At 37.0% G+C, this 20,981-nt stretch overlaps 2 protein-coding genes across 2 annotated transcripts; both read left to right on the top strand.

The window, feature by feature from the left end:
• On the top strand, positions 4,511-14,368 carry LOC109824788. Its single transcript, XM_020391433.1, has 5 exons — positions 4,511-4,772; positions 5,379-6,382; positions 6,960-7,235; positions 7,378-7,469; positions 13,411-14,368. The coding sequence occupies exons 2-5, from the start codon at positions 5,408-5,410 to the stop codon at positions 14,216-14,218; spliced, it is 2,151 nt and encodes a 716-aa protein (XP_020247022.1). The 5' UTR covers positions 4,511-4,772; positions 5,379-5,407; the 3' UTR covers positions 14,219-14,368.
• LOC109824789 (calreticulin-3-like) lies at positions 16,238-20,773 on the top strand. The gene is made up of 14 exons (XM_020391435.1): positions 16,238-16,421; positions 16,878-16,985; positions 17,082-17,274; positions 18,267-18,525; positions 18,609-18,665; positions 18,744-18,791; positions 18,912-18,998; positions 19,085-19,142; positions 19,469-19,536; positions 19,633-19,728; positions 19,815-19,871; positions 19,967-20,068; positions 20,459-20,488; positions 20,576-20,773. The coding sequence occupies exons 1-14, from the start codon at positions 16,328-16,330 to the stop codon at positions 20,585-20,587; spliced, it is 1,269 nt and encodes a 422-aa protein (XP_020247024.1). The 5' UTR covers positions 16,238-16,327; the 3' UTR covers positions 20,588-20,773.

Below are 20,981 nucleotides of genomic sequence, written 5' to 3'. Positions count from 1 at the left end.
CGGGGCTGTTAGAGAGTTAAATGATGTGAGATATGTTCCTTCTTTGAGGAAGAACTTGATCTCGATTGGAGCTTTGGTTGGAGAGGGTCTGAAGGTTCATGTTGAGGACATAGTTCTCAAGATTGCGAGAGACTCTCGTATTTTGATGAAGGGCGTCAGGAGAAATAACCTGTATTACTTGACTGGAGGTATAGTGACAGGTGAAGAGCTGACGACTTCTGTTGATTCGACTAGACTGCGGCATTTGGGGCTTGACCATTCCAGTATTGATTCCTCGCATAGATTGAAAGAGGGTGCGAAGACCTGCAATTTAAAGTCCAGTGAATATGTTGATGTGAGCAAGAAGACCAGGGTGAAGTTTGGCACCTCTATTCACCGAGTTAAGGGTCGTTCTGGAGGAGTTCACGTGGATGTTTGGGGGCCTTCCAAGGGGGCATCATTGGGAGGTAATAGGCGTTTGGTTTTCTTTGTTGGTGGCTGTTCTAGGCGTGTTTGGGTTGCAACCAAATCCCCATTGGAGAAAGTCCTAGTAGTCTCTAACAAATTGAAGAAGTATGTAATAGACAGAAAGATGAAAGTACTCCATTCTGGTGGGAGTTACAAGATGGACCTGTTTCTGTATTGGAGCCGAGCTCACGGCATTTCGAGACACTTCGTTGGAAAGGAAATCTTGGGGCAGCTAGATAGGATGACAAATTTGGAGAACCGTGCCTTGCTGGAGGAGGATCGGTGTTTGTTGTCAAGCAATGGTCTGCAGAAGAGTTTCTGGACAGAGGCTTCGACATATTTGGGTCATTCTATTAAAGAGTTATCAACTGCTGTGATTGGAGGTAAAACTTCATTAGAAGATAGGTCTGGTAGTGTCACTTTGGTTGAGGCTTTGATGAGGGAGCTAATTGACTCTCAGCAGGTGGAGAGTTTTTGACAGACCTTAGAGGTATCGCAGCGGGTGGAGAGTGATGCTACTCCACATTGGGTGAAGATTACTCCAGATCATACTGCATTATTTGGGATTCCAGCTGAGGTGACACGGCTTGGAGATCATTTGGTTTTGGATGCAGATGATGAGTTGGGTTTTGATTCGAATGCAGCTGGTAGACATAGTTTGAATATGGTCATTGGTTTACCTCAGGTGGAGGTGTTTGAGGCCATTGGAGGTGTTATCAGCCGCAGAGTTGATGATATTGGAGAAGGGTTGCGAACTCTTCTATTGGATTGAGGCCTTTGGAGGCCATTTGGGTGAACTACGTTCGGCTTGATTCCTTGGGCAAGAGGATACGTAGGCAGTCTTTACGATGCAGCCGGGTTTGGATTTTTGATGGGGGTGAGATCGATTTGGTGAGTAGATACCGACGTTTGGAGAGTGTTTACACTCTCATTTGGGTTCTCGACTTGTTATGGATTGAGTCTGTTATCGTGAATTGTTTCACGGTGTACTGGACACAACAAGTGAGACATTTGGTTTGGTTGGTGTCGGCTCAGTTTTAGAAAAACTTCACCGAGGTGGAAACTAGTATGTTTATGATTTTAGGATTTCTATATATATGGAACAATTGGAAGAGAAAATTAGAGGAGAAGAAAAATTGGGGATATTTGGAGCACAGAAAAGAGGTATTTTCTGAGCTATTTGTTTAGGGTTTTGTTTGGAGAGATTAAGAGCTTGTTGGTGAGATTAGTTTGTTCCTTCGAGTGATTTGTAATCTCAGTTTGTACTCTTTCTCTATTAGTGAAAACCCCATCCCCTTCTTGCCCCGTGGACGTAGGCAATTGCCGAACCACGTAAAACTATTGTGTTTGGATTTATGCCGTTGTTTTGATTTGTTTGGCCTTTATCTCGACGTTTGTTTGATTTGGTTCTCGAAGCACGCCCGTTTGGTTGTCACGCTTCCGCGACGCCACAACATCTAATACAATAATTCACTACTAGAAAATAGAGTTTTGCCTACGGTATTATAGCGACGGAAATTTCCGTCGCTATAACATGACATATAGCGACGGAATTGTGATTTTAACGACGGAAATTTTCTGTCGTTAAATCTTTAGCGACGGATTTTTAGCGACTCTACGCTTTTGGATCTTGCAGGAAAAAAGAAGAGGGTTGAGAAGTGCGAGTTCTACTATATATATTATGTGCAATCATACTATCATATATGATCACCAATTATATAATTGAGTTTGTGATTGCATTAATATTTTAAGGTTGTTTTTGACAATTCTATTAAAAAATTAGGTCGAAACTCGTACCTGGTTGGATTCTTTTACGGCTCTCCATCCGCCTGCCAGCCCTACCGGAGTTCCTATATCGGAAGCCCCCGAGCTTGCCGACATCCCATGCAGCTTTCCACGTGCAATAATAGGATGGCCCACAACAAACACACAGCTTTTTCTATCTTCTTTCGTTTTCTTCCTGTTGGCTTATCGTGTGGATAAAATCCATGTGCAATGCGTATGTAATGGAGTCATGACAGGCCCGATTTAGCAAAGTTTTCCTGCAACTGTTGAGTACAAGTCATGTGCGCGCATGTTTCTTGCTTCGATATTACAATTATTGGGGGGGTTTTAGATCTCGGAAAAACCTCGAAAACCAGCAGACGCGGCAAATAAAATCATATACGCAAAATTTAACGTGGAAAACCTTCATCGTAGAAGAAAAACTATGAGATCTAAAATAATCCACTATCATCTTCAGATTTACAATCTTTTGTACGGATAAAAGGCGGTGAAACGCTCTCTCTCACAATATCTTTAAACCCGGTTACACCCTATGTTAAATCCTGATTACAAAAATATTGTGCATCTCTTTACTAAAAAAATTCTTAGAATATGATGTCTTATTTAAAGACGACACCCATGACTCGCCAACCAAGTCAACTTGGCATACAAGAAAACTATTTACTTGACCTCTAAAAAAGCTATTAGGATTGAGCCTAGTCTTCAAATCCGGAGCCAACTTGGAGTTTGAATTGGCACCCAATAACATTATTTTGATTTGAATGGGTAGATTTCTCTTTTCTTTTTTTCTTTTTTGGTCTGACAAGGGAATTTCCTCATGATCATTCGAATTATGGGTATATGATATATCAAATCCCTAGATGCGAGTAAAAAGCTCTCCCTAACACAAGACCTCATGTATTCCAGAAGATTAAATTCCTATAGGTGCTTCCCAAGAGAGTCGGAACTGAAACTTTGAAGTACTGATAGAAATTTTTATTTTCCTTTAAATATTGAATTTGTTACAATTTAATCCTATTGTAGAGTTGACGGTGTGAAAGTGTGGGAAAGAGAACTTTGCCATTGAAAAGATGGGCAATGTTATTGGACGGCTTCCAAGATTTTGGAAATAGGGAGCAAAGTGACAAAAATTAAGCTTACAAGATGTGAGAACATACCTTTTGTTCTCGAACCACGACTCAAGGGCCTAAAGAGCCAATATGATTATGTTTCTTTTCATCCAATGCATGTATGATACTGGAATATATAAACAGGTAGAAGTCATTATCTCAGGCTCATGAATAGAGTAGGAAGAAATAAATAGGGGTTGATATTAACCGCATCAAATGAGAAGAATCTCATCACTATTATCTCTAATGGCTTAAATTAATAAACAAATTCTATATTTTAAAATATATTATCTTCGTTCAGTTCATAGTCTGATTCAAATTTGGTGATCAATAAATCTAATTTCTGAAAAGTGTTGAGCCTACAAGTGACCAAAAAGATTTTATATCACATGACCCATATATTCTTAGCCTTATTTATTTTCCATCATACTTGTCATGTATCTGTATGACAAGTATCTATATCCTTTCTCTTGCATCAGATCACTACTCATAATAAATTTTAATCGATGTAATACGAGTTTGTCTAATCAAACATATTTACCTAAGAGCACATCCTCTCATAACTGCCCGCATGCAACTGGCATCCTGAGAAGCACGGGGTCACTAAAATCTTCAAACCGTATCCCTACTATTTCACTGTGCGGTTTGGATTGTGGAGTCATATACGGGTTATTTTGAGAGAAAGAGAACTCATTATTCACACATTTGACATTTAAAATTTTCGTTTGAAAATTAGAAAAACTATATCTAATTTGTTAGCATATTTCCATGTTTTGGGGAGAATATCCCCCCAAAAAGTGGATATTTTGTGGGTTACACCCCTCCAAACAGGAATGGGAGCTAGGTTCAAGGTAATCGCAATGCAATAATTATCATTTCATTGATAGCCCCAGCTATTTTACAATCAATCATTTATATAATCGCTTTCATAACCAAAAGCCGTGTCATTTTTAGATGTAACATAATAACTAACCGAAATCATCAAGCCAAGTCCAAGCCCCAACCGCAACAATAAAAAAAAAGCATTAGGCAATCCAACATGAACTCCTTTTGTGGGCCCCACTACCAGTTGCTTGGTGCAAATGTGGGTGCAAAAGCTGGCGAGGGAGATATTTATTGAAGTTCTGAACACTTCCATAAAAATGACAGCTTTGACTGCAAACGCCCGCACTTCGTTTCTGGTAACTTATTGAGCTCTCCTTTTGATTCGATTCGCTGTTGAGTTCCTCTCTTCGTTTGAGTTGTCAGATTGAATCCTTTGCGTGTGTCAGCTCCTCATTATAGATAAAAAGGGGGGAAATTAGGGGAAAAAAAATTCAAATTTCTAAGGATTTTATACCCTTTTCTTCTTCAGTTGAGAGATTCACGGGGGAGAAATCTTTTCTGGGTTCAGCTGATTCATGGATTTCTCTCATCTTCTTATGTCAAAAGGTGAGTTTCATTTTTTAGGGATTTTTTTTCAGTGAAAAAAAATTGTATTTTGATTGTAAAGGTTTGATTTCTTGTTGTTTGATTTCTTTCTTGTTTTATTCATGATGCTTGGCAAAAACCCATTATTTGTTGGATACAAAGATAGGGTCTTGGGGTGAGGAATCTGGGATTTTTTTTAAGTTCATTTATCTGATTTCTTACATTGTTTGATCCAGTAAAAGGAAATATTGTATAGTATTATTGTTATCTAACCTCAATGTCTTTTCCTTTGATCAAGATGGGATCTTGAGATTTCTCGTTTTATGTTGGCATTTGTGATTCAATGAAAGCCAATTTCTCCATTACCGCCTTAATGACAAATCCCCCATTTTTCCAATTTGGACCATGTTTTATCAGTCCAAATCTAATCTTTTCCACGTTAGCAACTTAGCACAAACAATAAATCTCAATTTTATTAAGATTTAGGTACTCCAAAGCCTCAAATTTGCTCAGTTTAGTCCTTTCCCCCCAGATATTATTATGGTGATTGCTTGAACCACATTCTTGTCTCAATATGAACCTGAATTCTGACCCAATTCTAATAATTTTTTACATCACCCATTGCAGAGTAATGCACCATAGATCTCAAAAACAAAATGGCTACATTAGTCCCTGGAATCCTCCTCAAGCTCCTCCAGCACATGAACACAGATGTCAAAGTTGCGGGTGAGCATCGATCCTCCCTCCTCCAAGTCATTGGCATTGTCCCTGCCCTGGCCGGCACTGACCTCTTCTCCAACCAAGGATTCTACCTCAAAGTGTCAGACTCGTCTCATGCCACTTATGTCTCTCTACCCGATGAGCATGAAGACCTTATACTTAGCGATAAGATACAGTTAGGCCAATTTATTCATGTAGAACGTCTCGAGGCAGCTTCTCCTGTCCCAATTCTTAAAGGGGTGAAGCCAATCCCCGGGCGTCATCAATGTGTTGGTAGCCCGGAAGATATCGTTGCCACTCAAGCACAGAATTTACTCGATACAAAGAAATCAAGACCATCAAATGTTTCGAATTCTTCAAAGGATAGTGGTAGTCAAGTAGAGAACAAGTCATTGGGTTTGCTTAATATTGAGAGACCAAGGTCATCCAATGTGTCCAAGGATAATGGCGTTAGATCATTGAAAATGAATGGTACTCCAAAACTTGAGGATGTGGGCAAACAAAAAGCATCTTTGAGTAGGTCAAGCTCTTCACTATCCAAACACATAGAAGCTAATCATGGGAGGTCGAATTCAATAAGTTTACGGAATAACATGCCTTCATCACCATCTAGTTGTTATTCTCTGCCAGTGACATTTGAGAAGTTCTCTAATGGTGTTAAGCAAAATGGGAAAGTTAAATCAGAGAAGGTGACTTCTTCAAAGCTCAATTTATTGGAGAGGGCTGCATCGGTATTGAAGGCGACTACAACTGGTAGGAAATCATCAGTAGGAAATTTGTTACCAGGGATTGAGACGGGGGCTAAAGGGTTAAGGAAGAGTTGGGAAGGGAATGTGGAGATAAAGGGAAGGGATAGTTCTACTCCAAGATTATCGAAAAGTGAGCCTAAGTCTGAGGCTAGAAGCACATCAGTAAGTTTTCTTGAGAATTTAGATCTGATTAAAGTTGGATTAATATTTGATTCTTACTGTTGGATTTCCCCTATATGTTTACTTCATTGGTTTGTACTATCTTTCTGTCATATGAAGTTGAAGGTTCTTTGGGACAGCAAATTATTGCTATAAATTGAGTTAAAACATTCACAATGAGCTAAATAATTTTTTGGAGAAAATACTCCCATATCATATGATAAACTCTTTCAATTCTGGAAATTGTGGGTTGGAGTGTACTAAGGGCAAACAATATGACTGGGTTGATGAATGTGCACCTTACTTCTTTTTGTAAGTTACCTAAATCATCAAAATTTTAATCTTACTAAAGTAGGTTTATATTTTTTAAATTCTTCTGCTTTATTTTTCATGACATTGCCCTTTAATTTCTTTCCCACTTGGGGAAAAGGAAGAAATAGGATGCACATGATAAACGTTTAGTTTATATGGTGTTTTTTAAAATTACTGGTTTACGGCAAATGCTATGAGTATATATAATGTTAGTAAACACTCAGTCATTTGTGCTAGCTAATTATGGTGATCTTTCACTTTACTACAGACTCCTAGAAGAAAATCAACTGCAATTGAGAAGCCATTGCCTAAAGAGGAGAACAAGGTTCAGACTCCCCAGAAGAAAAGCAATGTGACTGTAACTTCTAATGATGCTGATAATTCAAGTAAACTACGATCTCCATCACAAACAGCAAAGAGGACACTGGAGACGACTAATATTCTAGCTCCGGGAAACTTAACTAAATTTATTCCAAGCAGAAGATTGACAGATGGTAGTGTTAACTGGTCATCGCTTCCTTCACCTCTGGTGAAGCTCGGAAAGGTACAAATTCTCAACTTTTGTGTTTAGTTTGTGTTTGGGAACTTTTTGTCATCTTAACTTTGGTTTGTTGGAGTTCATTTGATTTTTATTTATTTTTACTAGGTTTGAACTTTGAAGCTAATGATTGTCTTTTTTATTTTAGGAAGTAATGAAGTATAGAGATTCTGCACAACAAGCTGCCATTGAGGCGATGCAAGAGGCTTCAGCTGCAGAGAGCTTGGTCCGGTGCTTAAGGTAACATATAACTAATGTTTCAAACTTCACTCCATTGAAGTGGTATTCTATATACTTTAAGATAAAAACCTTATGTTCATAATCAAAAGGGGAAGTGTCTATTTTGGATTTCATTTAGTATAGAGACGTTCTAACTGTTGGAATTTCGTGCTAATTACATGCAAAATATGCAACGGAAGACTGTATGTATAATAATACTAAGCATGTAGAGAGCATGAAATACAATCTAGGACCATCCTATTTAAATCTAACATGATCCCTATAATAAAGAGAACAACCTAGAGCTTTGAAGGCTTACTTTCGTAGCGTGATTCGATGGTAGATCGAACAACCCATAACTTATTCTTCTTGTTGTTGTAAACCTTCTTGTAGTGGATCTCCAAGTCTTCAAGTGAGCTTGATAAAATCAGTGTCTTCTTGAGACACAAGGCAAGATATCCACCCCAGGATACTTTAAAATCGTACTACTTCCTCTTACTCAAAAATTGCTAGAGTTTAGTAAGAGGTAGAGCTCTCTTTTATTCTCTTATGGAAAAAAATCACTTAGCCAATTTTTCATTAATATTTACATAAGAGAGAGAGCTCATATATATAAAGTGAGATATGTCATGACTCATCTCATGAGTCATCTAAATGTAATAATTTTTTTCATGAGTCATGCAATGACTCATCTCATGAGTCATGCAAAGAGTCATGGAGAATTAAAACTATGTGCTAAAACCATGTTCCCAAACCATACCATCATAATGACTCATCTCATGACTCATTAATCAAGGAATAATGAAGTGTGTATTTCATAAATAAAAATATCACATCAATACGGTGTTTCATAAATACGGTATTGCGTAATTTTCCAATCATTAATTAATAAGTCATCATATGACCAAAAAAATCAATGAGTTGACCAAAAGTCAACTATTGATCAAAAAGTCAACCAATTGACTAAAAGTTTATGGAAAAAATACTAGAATTTATTTCTTAAGCATATAGCATTCTGATTTTACCGATACATATAATCGTTTATGCGTATTCGGTGAAAATCATATATGCATATCAATCATACGCATTTAACTCTATAAATTATATTTCATAGGATTTAAGTATGCGCTTGGTGTGACTCTAGGGCCCAATTTAAGACTCGACAGTGAATCATATCCACAAGTACAACAGAGGTGCTAGTTACATATGAAGACTACCCGGTATCAGTTGTGATAAATGTCTGCAAAATGCTTGCATAATTTTATCAGGATCACTCAGTGATAACATTGTACAGTTTGGTCTTTTCGTCAAACAATGTCAAACTATCAAGCCTAGGGTATGGAAAACTGTCAAACCCTAATTGCTTGATTAGTGTTTGTTGATATTAAATTTATAACCTTTAAGATCAAATTGACACTCGGTTTATCTTATTTATCTAGGCTAAGGATTTTCAGGCTATAGTTATATCAAACAATCTTATGACATCAATCCTCTATACTGGGAGAGACAAATCTCATCTTGACATCTCAATATCTACTTATGTCTCGGGATGCACCCAACAAGAATCGTTATGCACAACTCAATGAGAACTGTGGTTAGGTAAAAGTCTAAGTACACCTATCAGACATGTAAGATATTGCACTCATGCCTCAGGTCATGAGACTACTTTGTACTATATCTCTTGAGAACTTCTATTCGATAGTTAAGTATAATTAGTTAATTACCAATTAGACGTTCTCAGTGAGCTGTTCAGTCAACTCATTCACTAATGAGTCACCTGTATAGTATATCTTGATGTCTCACATCAATGATCCTAGAGATGGATCAACATCCTACTAAAGGAGAAATAAAGTATACACTGGTCTTTCCAAAGTGATGATGTCTCATTTCTACACTTCATCGACTAGGAATATTTTAGAATATACGTTAGTGACAAATCAGATCTTTTCATTACGATTTATCCGAAATGTCTGATAGTCTAGTATCATTTTAAGGACTTTATCTGTATTAAAATACCAGATAAATCTAACCAAAATAGCATACTATCATTTTGAACAAGGATGTTATATTCATATAGGTCCTGTTACAATATACAATTATTGCCTGCAGGGCATCTATATCTAACACTAACAGTTATAGCTGCGAGGTTTCTCCTATGCCTAATCTCAAGATATTTTAATCTGATCATTTTATTTTCTCTAGTCTAATGGATCTTATGGAAATATCCATCCCAATTTTCGTGTATCATTAAAATTTGTATCATTACAATTGGCTTTAAAGCTGACATTGCTGGAAACAGTTGACTTTGATACCGACCAGTTTTGTTTGAGAAGTGAAGCATTTAACAATTTTAGATTGGGAGATGCCTTCTCAACAAAGTATCTGTATTTGATGATCCTAATGAATTGCTAAAAGAAGTCCACTCTGTGGATTGAGGATGAGGAATACGTTTGCCACAGTGATGAATTGATTTTGGAATTGAAGATGAAACTTGATTTCTAAGGTTACGATTAATGCTATTGATGTGTAACAGTCGAAATATAGAGGAGTGGATAAATGAAAACCTTCTTTCGCTAGTAGAAAGATCACTTCTATTGCTGGTCTGTTGTATTAGAAGTTGCTTTAACTGGAAGGGAAAGATAAAGACATTAATGCACCTGATTTACTGTTTGCCAGTTTGCAAACAGATAAGCTAGTATACGAAATACACATTCATTAGTTTAGTGACAACACTGGCTACACTGGCGCTATCAAAGGTCTGATAATTCGTGTATCTTTAAAAGAGGTTGCAATTGGTGACCTAGTTTTGCGAAGCGTTTATCAAAAATTTTCTTTCCATATTTGATGTCAACTCACCTTGTTCTGCTATTAACTATTAAGGTGTACCAAAATGGTAATAACCATGTTAATAGACTATGTAACAGTCCGTATTGCGAATGAGGAATCTGTGAATAGCTGGCTAAGCGGAAAGCAATATTGTTTCATCTTCTTAGTTGCATCATATTCTTTTCCCTGCTTTATTGTTATTCATTGGAACGTCAGAAAGCTTCACTTAAGTTATAACTTCAGAAAATTTGACATTTTGGAATGTCACTAGAACAAGAAAGTCTTTGTCCCAAATTTTGGGTTCGGCTACTTGAGTGCTTTACTAAGTGCTATCTTTTTGCTTAGATTAGTCACTACTATATCCTTTTTACTTGAGTGCTTTATTGAGTGCTATCTCTTTGCTTAAGTTAGTCACTACCAATATCATTTTTAATAGTTTCTAACCAAATTCTCTTAGGCTTACCTTTAATCACAGTTGTTATAACAAATTTTCTACTAGGCAACAGATCTACAGTATTTTATAAGAATTATGTAAATAAAATTAGATAAAGATGGTATCTTTGTGGTTGGCAGCGATTTCTTGAATGGTGGTAATGAACTATAAAAATGATGGAGTCTTTAGACTGAATGTCTACTATTTGGTCGATTTGAATCTTTCAGCAGCATTAATGTTGTAATAAGCAAAATAGAGACCAAAATAAAACGGAAATTTTAACTGCAATACAACTTCAAATTTCATTACTTCACTTGATGAATGATACAATTCAACAGAAAACAAAAGACGCATTAATCTTATTCTCCTAAACTCCTTCCAACCAAGCATTAATGTTTACCTAACTAAAACCATGCATTGCAACCGAATCACAATAAAGTTAACCTAACTAAAACCATGCATGACAACCCACTCCACTCCTAATTAGTCCTTCTCAACTGATCAATCATATAAGCCTAGAAACAAGGATTCACATGCTAAGAAACATCATGTTGAAGGTGAGAAAACAAGCAACCGGAAGGACGAATTTCTTGGTGGGAGTGATTGCGTGGAGGGTGAAGATAAGAGTCAAGCTGACGAGGAAGCACACTGCATCAACGATCAGAACCGTGTGGGGAATACGACGGGTATACGACATTGACCCTAGTATTATAGTGGAGTGGAGCACTAACATTGCGTAGAAAAACACAAAGAAGAGTTGGAGATAGAGAGAAAGAGGTCAGAGAAGTCGTAAAGCTAAATATCAAGATTCAGCCAAAAGGTTAGAGCAAAGCATATTATTTTTGTCCATATAACCAAAGGGTTCCTCTAGGATCTTTTCTCACCTCACTCCTAGCTTTTCTCTCTTAACTTTTTGAAGTTTTAGAAATTTCTCTCTTAACTTTTCTCGCCTCACTCCTAGCGTTCCACTCCACCATAATACTAGGGTCAATGTCGTATACCCGTCGTATTCCCCACCCGGTTCTGCTCGTTGATGCAGTGTGTTTCCTCGTCAGCTTGACTCTTATCTTCACCCTCCACGCAATCGCTCCCACTAAGAAATTCATCCTTACGGTTGCTTGTTTTCTCACCTTCAACATGATGTTTCTCGGCATGTTGATCCTTGTTTCTAGGTTTATGTGATTGATCGGTTGGGAATGACTAATTAAGAGTGGAGTGGGTTGCAATGCATGATTTTAGTTAGGTTAACTTTACCATAATTCGGTTACAATGCATGGTTTTAGTTAGGTTAACATTAATGCTTGGTTGGAAGGAGTTTAGGAGGCTAATACGTCTTTTATTTGATGTTGAGTTGTATCCTTCATGAAGTGAAGTAATGAAATTTGAAGTTGTATTGCAGTTAAAATTTTCGTTTTCTTTTGGTCTCTATTTTGCTTATTTCAACATTGATGTTGCTGAAAGATTTAGATGGACCAAATTGTAGACATTCAGTCTATAGTCATTTTTATAGTTCATCATTAACACCATTCAAGAAATCGCTGCCAACCACAAAGGTATCATTTTTATCGAATTTTATTTACATAATTCTTATAAAAATACTGTATATCTATTAGCTAGTAGAAAAATTGTTATAACATCTATGAAAAATGTGCTATCTCTTTGCCTAAGGGCAACTCCAACAAGCTCCCACCCCACCTCCTAAGGCTGAGGTGGCAGTGGGAGCTTGTTGGAGATGCTCCAACAAGCTCCTAGGCGGTCTCCTTAGGCTGATGTGGCCAACGGGTAGGAAGTGGGGCCCAGTGGAGCTCCTAAGCGCTCCACAAATTTGTAGAGCGCTTGGGAGCTCTCAGGGAATATTTTTTTTACACAAAAACCCCTATCTAGTTATGAGGGGTTTTTTTGATAGAAGAAGGATTTTTCTGATATTGTTGGAGCTCATAACTAGGAGTTTGTTGGAGATCAACATTAGTTAGGAGGTCTTCCATGTGACGTGTCATTAAAAATGGTGGGCCATGGTCTTGAGAGGTCTTGAGAGCTCTCCAACAAGGACTCCCAACTAGGAGCTTGTTGGAGATGCTCTAAGCTAGTTACTACTGTATCATTTTCACTTGAGTGCTTTATTGAGTGCTATCTCTTTTGCTTAAGTTAGCCACTCCAAATTGATGCATTTAAGACCATGTGCAATGTTTAATACCTAAAATCTCCAATGAGAAGCTGAATCCCAAAGGATGAATTGCATTGGATTCTGAGCCTACTTGACAACTTGGAGAAGGCCAAATCCAACCTTTTGCATAGATGAGTCCTTATATTGGGAAGCTAAACTTCAAAAAGTTCCAGAAACTCATGGACAGTAATCCTATTTCCTTGCTTCTTAGGACAACTTATTGTCTTCACACGAGTCTCAGAATTTCTGCTTTCAGATTTAAACGTGGAAATTGCAACACAATGCTGCCATTTTTTGTTTCAACTAATGTGCTTACACGAAGCTAGCAAAGACATCAATTGGTTAAAAAGTAAAAGTTCATTTCTTTGAGACAATTTAACCCATGGATTGCTATTCTTTTCCTTTTTTTTTTGGAGAAACGTGTTTTTTTAGAAAAATCAGTTCTGTTTTATATTGTTAAAAAATTCAAAATCTAAATGCCTTATTTGTCAATTAATCTTTGATACAACAATCAAATTCCATTTTTATATTTTTTGCAGCATGTACGCAGAATTAAGTTCCTCGGCCAAGGAAGACGACCCTCAACCAACCGTTGAACAATTCCTCTCCTTTCACTCCTCTCTATCCACCTCTTCCCTCGTATCTGACTCCTTCCTCAAATCCTTCTCACCTTCCCTCTCCTCCCCCGACCAATCCCCCATCAACACCAACACCGTTGACCAGGATGCTGACGCCCAAAAAGTCAACATCCAGCTCAATGCTGAGCGTCGCCAGTTTGCCACCTCCTGGGTCAATGCTGCCCTTGCCACCGACCTCTCCTCCTTCACCATCTACACACCAAAGTCAACCCCTCAAAGTCAAACTCAACCCCAAACCGTCATGCTCCTCAATTCTCCAGCCAAGTCAATATCACCACAACCCTCTACCACCAAGTCCAAAACCTCTACAAAGAAGCCCGGGAAGTCCCGGGGCCCACAGGCACCAATGTCGCCCCCGCGTGAGTGGGTCCCGCGTGGAGGAGCTGAGGACGGTGCTGAGCTGGCGAAGCTGATGAAGGGGGAGTCGAAGGTTTGGTTCTTGGGGTTCGTGGAGAGGTTCCTTGATGCTGATGTGGGGGAGCGCCTGCCTTGGGATCGGGGTTCGGTGGCTGGGATGCTTTCGCAGCTGAAGAAGGTGAATGATTGGTTGGATGACGTGTCGGATTTGGAAGGCAAAGATTCGACTGAGACTGTTGATAGGATAAGGAAAAAGATTTATGAGTATTTGCTGACTCATGTGGAGTCAGCTGCTGTGGCGTTGGGAGGTGGAGGTGGTTTGACTATTGGAGGACAAGCGAGAAGATGTTGATTTTTTATCCTGGGGTTTGTATATAACTTCCAATTTATTTTTTCAATTTGGTGTATGTTGATCATTGTTCTTTGATAGCAAATACTAATTGTTGGGAGAGCATTTAAAATTTCTAATCAAAATTCTGGAAAAGAAAATTTCTAACTACAATGACTTGGTGTCTTACGTTCTCATACAATTCCTTTATTTTGCAGTGAAAAGAAAATTTGCTTGCTAGCAGTTCTTGTGGTTGTGTATACTGTAGAGTTGCCTTGACGCTATTTTCTTGCTTAGATGTAAATATTCTGGAAATGAAAACAAAACCTTGTTCCATGTATGTTTTCAGTTGATTTCCAAGCTCCAGTCTTACTCATTGCAAGTGCGCAGTAACCAACTGCTCAAATTTGGAAGATCTTGCATCCTGTCTATTGGATAGTTCATATTTCAAATGGGAGAAAAACTTTCGGACCCTTTTATTTTGTACTGGTTTTAGGGCAGACAATTTTCGGATCAGCAATTTTTCAATGGATAGGGTCTTTTCAGATTTGAAGCTGCTGCAGATCTTGCTGGACGTCTGCATAGCTAATAACCCAGTATTCATTAGTTTTTCGCACAGTGGAAAATTTCTTAATTTTCTGAAATTGCATTTGTTATAATGTCACTAGTCTCTGCTGTTCTGCTTGGTTTGGTAGTCTGCAATTCTGTGTAAGGTGATATTTGCTAGAAATACGCTTGTTGTTGCCATAAGTATTACAATAAGAAACAAAACGATACTAATGTGACAATGTGATTTGGGAGATAAACCTGTTAAGATTCCAAACCTTTATCCTTAACTGGATGTAGTATCACTTACAGTTTCTGATGTTGAATGTCTGGATGCCTGTTATTCTTGCACATATCAGTCATCGGAAAATTTTGTTACAAGCAAAATTTTGTGTAATTGCAGATTTGCCTGAACCAATTGAGACGGTTGGATTTGGGGGACGCTATTCAGCGACAGCTGACGAGTTTGTCGATCCTGAGAATAAATAGTTCTTCAATCGCTAATTGACCAGTGATTGTTCACAGAATAGTTCTCTAGATTTGTAGCGATATTTCTCGGACTAAAAAGAATATTACCCCTTGCTTTGGCACTTCAAATCACGAGCTTTGCTACTTTTGTTGCTGTTTCTCATGTCTCAACCAAAGAGTTGATCTCGGTGAAGTATAAAACTTGTCCAGTTGGTCTTTTGAATCATTGGAGAGTTAGCATTTAGCCTAAACAAGAACTCTGCTATTCTTTCCATCTAAATTGTCCAACGATCTTCCTCTTTTAATTTAATTATGACCCAAAACTATTATGTATTCTACTTGCTTCAAGCATTGCAATAAGAAACAAAAACCTGTACATATGTAGCAGTTTCATGGGAGAGAAAACTATCAGAATTTAGACATAATTCATTAGCTTTTGATCATTTTGTTCTAAATTTGACTATAATTGGTATCATATACTATTGTCTTACATGAGAAATTGGATATAAGTTTAATCCTCCCTCCAGAGTAGAAAGACTTTAGAGTCAAAGACATTCATACAATTCTGCCCATTCCTCAAGTCAGGTTGGTAAAACAGTCATGTGTGTTTGCATAAATACTATCTATACAATGTTTTTTTTATATATTATTATTAGATTTAGAAAATCAATTCTCTTACTTGATCATCAATATAAAAAAAAAAAATTAATTTCTCAAAGTATTGATGTCAACATCATCTCAGTCTCTGGCCATAGATTTCTCTACGACCCCAAGCAGGCGAAGACTTTGAAAAGTCTTTCTCTAGACTGCTGACTCTCAAGTCTTTCCTACCCAACACAAAAAAAATCAACCCCTATAATACATCAAAACTACAAAAATACCCCTCTCCTTTTATACATCAATATGGAGCCAAAAATATTTTACAGAAAGAAAAAGGAAATACTCTTTTAATGCAGCAAGCAGGCAACTATGGAGAACCAATGAGAATGCAAGGATCAATGGAAAAAGTTTCATAGGATACAATTGTAATTTGTGTTTCAGATGAAGGGTATTCAGGAGAAGATCACTTCTATATAGTGGACAGGTTTTTGATTGGTTCTTCATTGTCACTGGGCCAATATGGAGGGCAGAATCTTGTTCCTACAGTTGCTTTTAGCTGCTCTTTGTGCTCATCTGTGTGTTTCTGAGGTTATATTTGAGGAGAGGTTTGAAGGTATGATGTTTATATCCAGAAACACCCCGCTTTTATTTCTGGTCTTTGCATCTTTGTTTGATGAATTGAGCTGCACATGAGATCATTGTTTGTGATTATTAATTTCCTATGATTTTCATGTCTTTATGTAAATTCATCTTGCCTTTAGATGAGGGGTTAGTGATGTTCCTAATATTTATTTATGTTCACAAAAAAAAAAAAACCCGAGTTTTAATTTATCAAAGGAAAGTTCCTTAAGGTAGCTCTGAGGAAAATTTGGAGTTCATGTGGAGTAATAATAGTAATGATATGATTGGTTTAGACATAAAAAGTATAATGGTTGCCTAAACAAGCAATAAGTTTGGTTCTGTATTGAGGCAAAATTGAACTTCGACAAGTGTTTGGCTAACAATAAATTGATAATTTTGTTACCTTGTGCCACTCTGACCATTTTTGCTTTGCTTTGTGTATAAAAAGATGGTTGGGAGAGCCGATGGGTGAAATCAGACTGGAAAAAGAGCGAAGGAAAAGCCGGAACATTTAAGCATACAGCAGGAAGATACTCAGGGGATCCAGATGATAAAGGCGTGCATTAGCTCTCTTCAGATATTACCAGTAGTTATCGAATACTGAAGTATTTCTTAACTGATACGTTAATTTCATATTATGGGCTTGTTTCAGGCATTCAGACATATCCAGATGCAAAGCACTACGCAATATCAGCAAAAATTCCTGAATTCAGCAATAAGGGCAGGACATTAGTTGTTCAGTATTCGATAAAGTTTGAGCAGGAAATTGAATGCGGTGGTGGTTATATTAAGCTTCTCTCTGGTTATGTTAACCAGAAAAAGTTCGGTGGCGATACTCCTTATAGGTTTGCCTCGATATTCTTCTGTAGACTTTTGGTACTGCTGCACGCTCCGTGTAAATTCTACACGCTCATGTTCTCCTTTGATTTATGGTTACAAATTTCTTAGTCAAGGGAAAAAAAAATTCTACTGTTATTGGTAATTAGCTATTGAATCTAGCCATTCTAGGCTCTTCGAACAAAAAGAGTCCTTGGTTATGCAAGCTTGAAGTGCAAATAGGTTTGGTTCTCTACTTGTCAATTGACCTCATAGTATTTACGGCAAGCCCCTATTTCGTCTACAGATTCCTTATCAGGAATTTATCTATGTAGGGTATAAAATAATAACCCTCAACCTTCAGTATAACTTTAAAGTTTTGGTGTAGTGGCAGACCAGCAGGGACATTTAACCTGGTATGAGAGCAACTTAGGTTTGGCCCTTACTGGCCACAACTTAAAAACGGAGTTTTAAAACTGATATAACTACGTGAGTCTAAGTTTCTGCCTGTTAAATGCATGCAACCTGCGGGGCATACCAGAATTTAAAATTATAACCCTATCTTAGAGTATAATGATTCGTTAACTCTTATGTTTGGTTGCAAAACCCATAGAGATGGACTAAGCTAATCTGCTTGGACTCAAATTGACTCAAGAGGGTTAATCATTAAACGTGTCGGGAGTCCAAACACAGTTCCTTTTAACCATATTTCTTCTAATATGAGACTAATCCGATCTCATGACTTTGCTGGACTAAACTCATACTTGAACTGAATGAATGCGAGACACTAATAACGCTCTATACGATTGATAGAGATTTAGAACAGACTTACATATGGAACCCATCCTCAATGAATTGTTTTGCACCCAAAAAGTCCAATGGTTTCTATTTTCTAAGTAGTACAACCTTACCACTCAACCCTTTGCTAACAACATTCAACTAGCTCAATCCTTATAGTTTTTGTTCTAAAACAAAATCCTTATAGTTTTAATCCTAAAGTTTCTCTTTGCAATATATGCAGCTTGATGTTCGGACCTGACCTATGCGGTACACAAACAAAGAAGCTCCATGCAATAGTCTCCTACCAGGGACAAAATTATCCTATCAAGAAAGAATTGCAATGTGAAAATGACAAATTAACACATTTCTACACATTTATTTTGAGGCCAGATGCTTCTTACAGTGTCCTGGTGGATAACCGCGAAAGAGAATCAGGAAGCATGTATACTGATTGGGATATTCTTCCTCCTCGAAAAATTAAAGATGTCGATGCGAAGAAGGTTGCATATCCGTTTTATTCTTGGACAAAAAAAAACTTGTTTATATTTTTCTTCTTCTGATTTTCTACATCATTTTGTGGCAGCCAAAGGATTGGGATGAGAGGGAATATATCGATGATCCTGATTCTGTCAAGCCCGAGGTATACTATGAAATATTTTCATCTGGAGTAAGATTTATTCAATATGATTTTTTTTATTAATGTGTTTATGTGATGTAGGGATATGATTCAATTCCAGCTGAAATTCCGGACCCAAAAGCTAAAAAGGTACACATGTTACTCCCCAATAGAAGATTCACACGTCTATAACAATTTTACAGGGTAAAAATGAAGAAAAAAAAGGCTTCATTGACAGTTTTCTTTTTGTATTTTCTTTTCTTTTATTAGCCTGGTACATGGGATGAAGATGAAGATGGTATTTGGAGACCACCAAAGGTACCGAATCCCGCATACAAAGGAACATGGAAGCGTAAGGTGACCTTAGGATATAATGTTAAATTTACATGCAAGAGGATTTGTAATGTAGCAAAGCTAAATTAGTTATTATTGTAAAATTACAGAGAATTAAGAACCCAAACTACAAAGGGAAATGGAGAATCCCGTGGATTGACAACCCAGGTAAGCAAAATATTTGGTCAAGTAGTTTCTTCAGGAAGTAAATTCATTTCCCCATATGGTGAGAGTAGTAGAGTCATGAGATGACTGTTACCTTTTCTTTTTACAATTATACTTGTAATTGTCATTCCAAATAGTTACATGATATTACAAATTACCGACAATGAGCAAAAAAGAGCTTGGTATCGTGTAAAAGTGCTTTATGGGCACAACAATTTACGAAAAAAGGATTGCTTCGAATGTTCAGAACATAGTTTAATTCTCATCTTTCTAATTCATGCACACGATATTTGTAAATACTACTCTCACTTTTGATTACAATTGTGCAGAGTTTGAAGATGATCCGGACCTTTATGTGTTGAAACCTCTGAAATATGTGGGAATTGAAGTGTGGCAGGTTTAGTTTGTAGAAAGTTTCCATTTTGCATTCTAGTCATTAGTCTGTAACTCTATATAATGATCTAGTGGATTCAATCTAAATACTTTTATACAGGTGAAAGCTGGTTCAGTTTTTGATAATATCCTGATTTGTGATGACCCAGAGTACGCAAAGCAAGTCGTCGACGAAACTTTTGCCAAAAATAAAGAGGTAATAATATTCACATTTCTCCCTGTTTCCGTTCAGCCTTGATCATATTTCACATTTTGATCAATGTTTTCTACTCATTATTTCAGGCTGAGAAAGAGGCTTTTGAGGAAGCAGAGAAAGTGAGACGAGCAAAAGAAGAAGAGGTGAATACAAATATTTTTGTCAATATAAATCATATACTCAGTCGTGCTGTTGACCGTATAATCATTATAGATGACTAATGAAATACTTTTTACAGGAGGCTCAAAAGGCAAGGGTTGAAGGTGAAAAAATAAAGAGATCAAGGGACAATGATCGACGCCATAGAGATAGGGGCCATTACAGAGACAGATACAAAAGGGTACATGTTTTTCTTCTGAGTTGTGATTATTGTCGTACAAAACTTCAGTAAACACTAGGACAATACTTTGGTAATTATTGTTTTTATAATGCTAGGCTATTAGAAATTTGTCTAATAATACTTCGATAAATACTAGATTGTTGCCAGAAAGGTTTGCCGTAAACCGCTAAATATTGTTGGAGCACTTGAAGATGAAAATTTTAAATCATGCATGCATGGAATTGACAACAGTGTTACAAAGGAGCAGGCATTTTTACTCTTATATAAGTTCCATTTTTACTTCTAGAATCTTAATATTCCTCCTTGAATATAACCAACCAATTGATTCTTAAAATTGGAATTCTATATCTTGTTGACATTTTCTAACTAATAAAAAAAATGCTTTTTCAGCGCCGGGATTATATAGATGATTATGATCATGTAAGTTCTTGAAACATCAATCTTCATGTATATTCATTTCATTTAAAGTTTGATACTGAAGTACTGCCCTTCCTTATTTTTATACAGGACGAATTATGAGATCAAGCTATTGAAAGAAGAGAAGAAGAAAAATATTTTGCAACTAATTTGGCTATTTTGAACGATTGTACTTTATTGCATGTACTGTTGCCATCAATAAAAGAGGAGTTCAAGACTGATTGTGTTGAGAATATAGTTCATGAATTGTGCAAAGGAGCAAGAATCCATATCATGGAAATTTATGAATACGTAATCCAAAACTATGATGGAAATTGTAAGAACACATGATTTATATCTAGTGGATTCTCTGATGTCCAAGTACATCTAATCATCACATCACATCAAATGCACCTAAACTTTTTGATAGCGTCAAGGGGATTCATATCCTCAAATTAGTTGGTAATTAGAGACTCTCTAATTCATCATTGATGTACATTTTTATTTCAATGGACGA

This window comes from Asparagus officinalis, chromosome 9 (genome assembly GCF_001876935.1).
Source record: "Asparagus officinalis chromosome 9, Aspof.V1, whole genome shotgun sequence".
Taxonomy (NCBI): domain Eukaryota; kingdom Viridiplantae; phylum Streptophyta; class Magnoliopsida; order Asparagales; family Asparagaceae; genus Asparagus; species Asparagus officinalis.
Note: the sequence above shows the minus strand (reverse complement) of the source record. Positions and strands in the feature narration are given on the sequence as shown.